Raw genomic sequence first — 2848 nt, 5'->3', positions numbered from 1 at the left:
CCACCCCCACCCTGTCAGCCCAACCCGAGCTAAACTGGTTCACGCCGGTCTGGTGAGGCATACAATGAGGGAAACCCGATGAAGGTTAACCGCATCCTCACATGAGTAACTCTGCTCCTTCAAACGCCCTTTGTGCCTCAGAGTCAAGAAAACACAAAGACATGGATGAAGAGAGGAATTTTAGATTAATCCACATCACGTGAATCATCATGAGATGTTGCATTATGCTAATAGTAAAAGTGTGAGTTAAATTCAGACACGTCAGTTTCCCATTTCTGTGGTGATTTACAATAGTTGGACTTGAGGGCTTTCCCTGTTAATGACCCATACACAGGTCACAGCTGCTGCTCAGCAGATGGCTCAAATCTGTCACATGTATCACACCAAGACTGGGCACTTACTATATATGCCTTCAAATCATCTCTGAGACCACACATTACTCCACCTTTGCATCCTGTGGAATTATCTATATTTTATATCAAAAAGTGAGTCTTTTCTGACTTTTTCATCTGTTCATCCTCCTAATTCAACCCTTAAACTAATCCTATTATCTCCTGCTGATAAAAGTCTCCTCCTACAGGTAAACAGGATCACTGTTTTACGTATAACCTGACTGATGGCAGCTGATGCCCTTAACGTCACACTACTACAATAACAAAGGTGACTGAGTGTATGGTGTGAATGAGAAGCACAAACACTGATACCATTTGTATATAATGCAATAATTTATTATAAAATAACAAAGGAACATTTCATAAATGCAACAAATGCAAATCATTGTGTCATAATAACATTTTTGTGACAAACACATTAGTGGCCACTAATGATTATTTGTCTTATAACAAAGTGAAGTAAGAGACAAGGCATGTGTTCAGGACAGGCATTCATAGGCAGGTTCTTCGGCACTGAGTCTCTTCTATTGCAGCTGTTGTTCATCAGCATCACCAAAGTGATGGACACCTGGACAAGGTGTCTTCACAGTCAAGCATCCACAGGAATGCATTCATGAATTCAAGTTTCAGGGCAGACATATATCCCCAGTCATGTTCTCCTGCTCTCCGTGTTCACAGCAGGTTCTCCTCTCTCCCCTCCGTCCACAGTGCGGCTCCAGCCGCATGGTGCGCCCCGGGGGGCGGCCGGGTCCGGCTTCACCTCCGCACCTGACGCTCCTCTCCAGAAGACAGGTGTAGCTGCACCTGAGGCGGTGACCCAGTCATGTTGGGAGTATTTTCACATTCAGCTCAACCACGAGCCGAGTGCCAGACAGACAGACACAGGCGGTGCCAGAGCTGCGGACAGTCAGCGCACTTTGAGCAGCTGTCGGACCATCCCTGCGATCTGCAGGAACTTGTCCTTCTTCCGCTGCTTCAGAGCCATCAGGGCCCGGGCCGTCTCCTCCGGGTCCTGGGTGTAGGAGAAGATGCTCCTCACCCTCTCCTCCGCCTTCATGTCGCCCGTTTTCTGGAAGAGCCTCATCAGCGCGTCCTGGTTGACGTTCTCGAAGATGTTGGCCACGGCCTTTTTGCGGTGCGCCGTGTCAAACTTGTTGCCGTGGACAGAAGGGCTGACCCGGCGGCATTCGTAGGACACGTAGGTCGACATGTTTCCTTGTCGGTTCTTCGGTGGATGTTGTTTCGCAGCTCCGAGTGGCTCCCAACTCAGCGGATGAGTTGCTGTGCGCACTGTGCTTTGGCGGAGCGGCTGAACTGTAGGCGCTGGAGCGGCTGAGTGAGTGCGCAGAGCTGAGGCTGAGGTATTTATAGAGCTGAGGTGGGAGCTTTACTGGGCCTGGACACACTGTGACATCAGCAGGAGAGGCAGGCACCGCCTCCAACACACTGTCAATGCATCTGAATGATGAAACTACTGAGTAAAATACACTGGTCTGCAAGGAAAATGCTTCCAGAATAGAAGTAATGAAATTTTACCACATGAGAGTCACTGATATAGAAAAATCAAGTCAAAAATGCTGGTTGGTTGAACTTTCCAAGATACAGCCTTGGGTCAAAATGTGAAATTCAAGAATTAACGAGAGAATGGGTTTGACTCAAAAGGAATATTTGTCTCAGAGCTACAAGATCTACTTCAAAACACTGTCTGCACATTAGAATACATTCACTTTACAGGTTCTATTTAGTGGAAGATTTATAAAACTATTATATAAATGTACATAAACCAATATATATGTGTAATAACACTTAATCATATACCTTGAAAACATCAGCAAACCGGCACTTTTGTCATTTATTTTCCAATTAATCTTATTAAAATACGTAACATTTAGCACATTTAATGTCTGAAGCAAATCATTTCTAAAAAATTGTAGACCAGTGATATCAGCCCAGACTCTTGCATGAGAATGGAACTGCATTTAACCAAATACCAGGTCCACACTTAGACTGTCCCTCATGGACTGCAAAAATAAGTCAATTTCACTATGAAATTCACTGCGATAACACCTCTAGTGACCACTTTCACTCTTTTTTTTTTTTTTAAACATTCATCCTTGATATTATTATAAAAACTGACCCATGGTCTATAGCAGGGGTGTCAAACATGCGGCCCGGGGGCCAAATGTGGCCCGCCAAAGGGTCCAATCCGGCCCGCAGGATGCATCAACAAAAATTACACTTAAGATATTAACAATCAAGGATGTCGTAGTCGTTTTTGTTCAGGTTCCACATACAGACCAATGTGATCTCAACTAAAATAATAGCATAATAACCTATAAATAATGACTCCAGATTTTCTTAGTTTAATGTGAAAAACATAATATTACATGACATCTATAAATAAGTAAGGACAACTCCAAATTTTTCTCTTTGTTTTAGAGTAAAAACTTACATTA

At 43.9% G+C, this 2848-nt stretch overlaps 1 protein-coding gene across 1 annotated transcript; it reads right to left on the bottom strand.

Annotated features, from left to right (window-relative positions):
- Nucleotides 1–703: 703 nt before the first annotated feature.
- tcima (transcriptional and immune response regulator a) lies at nucleotides 704–1743 on the bottom strand. Its single transcript, XM_030144361.1, has one exon. It carries the CDS (start codon nucleotides 1600–1602, stop codon nucleotides 1300–1302), a length of 303 nt encoding a protein of 100 aa, XP_030000221.1. The 5' UTR covers nucleotides 1603–1743; the 3' UTR covers nucleotides 704–1299.
- Between the last annotated feature and the right edge of the window lie 1105 nt (nucleotides 1744–2848).

This window comes from Sphaeramia orbicularis, chromosome 9 (genome assembly GCF_902148855.1).
Source record: "Sphaeramia orbicularis chromosome 9, fSphaOr1.1, whole genome shotgun sequence".
Classification (NCBI taxonomy): Eukaryota; Metazoa; Chordata; class Actinopteri; order Kurtiformes; family Apogonidae; genus Sphaeramia; species Sphaeramia orbicularis.
This window is presented reverse-complemented; position numbering and strand designations above follow the sequence as displayed.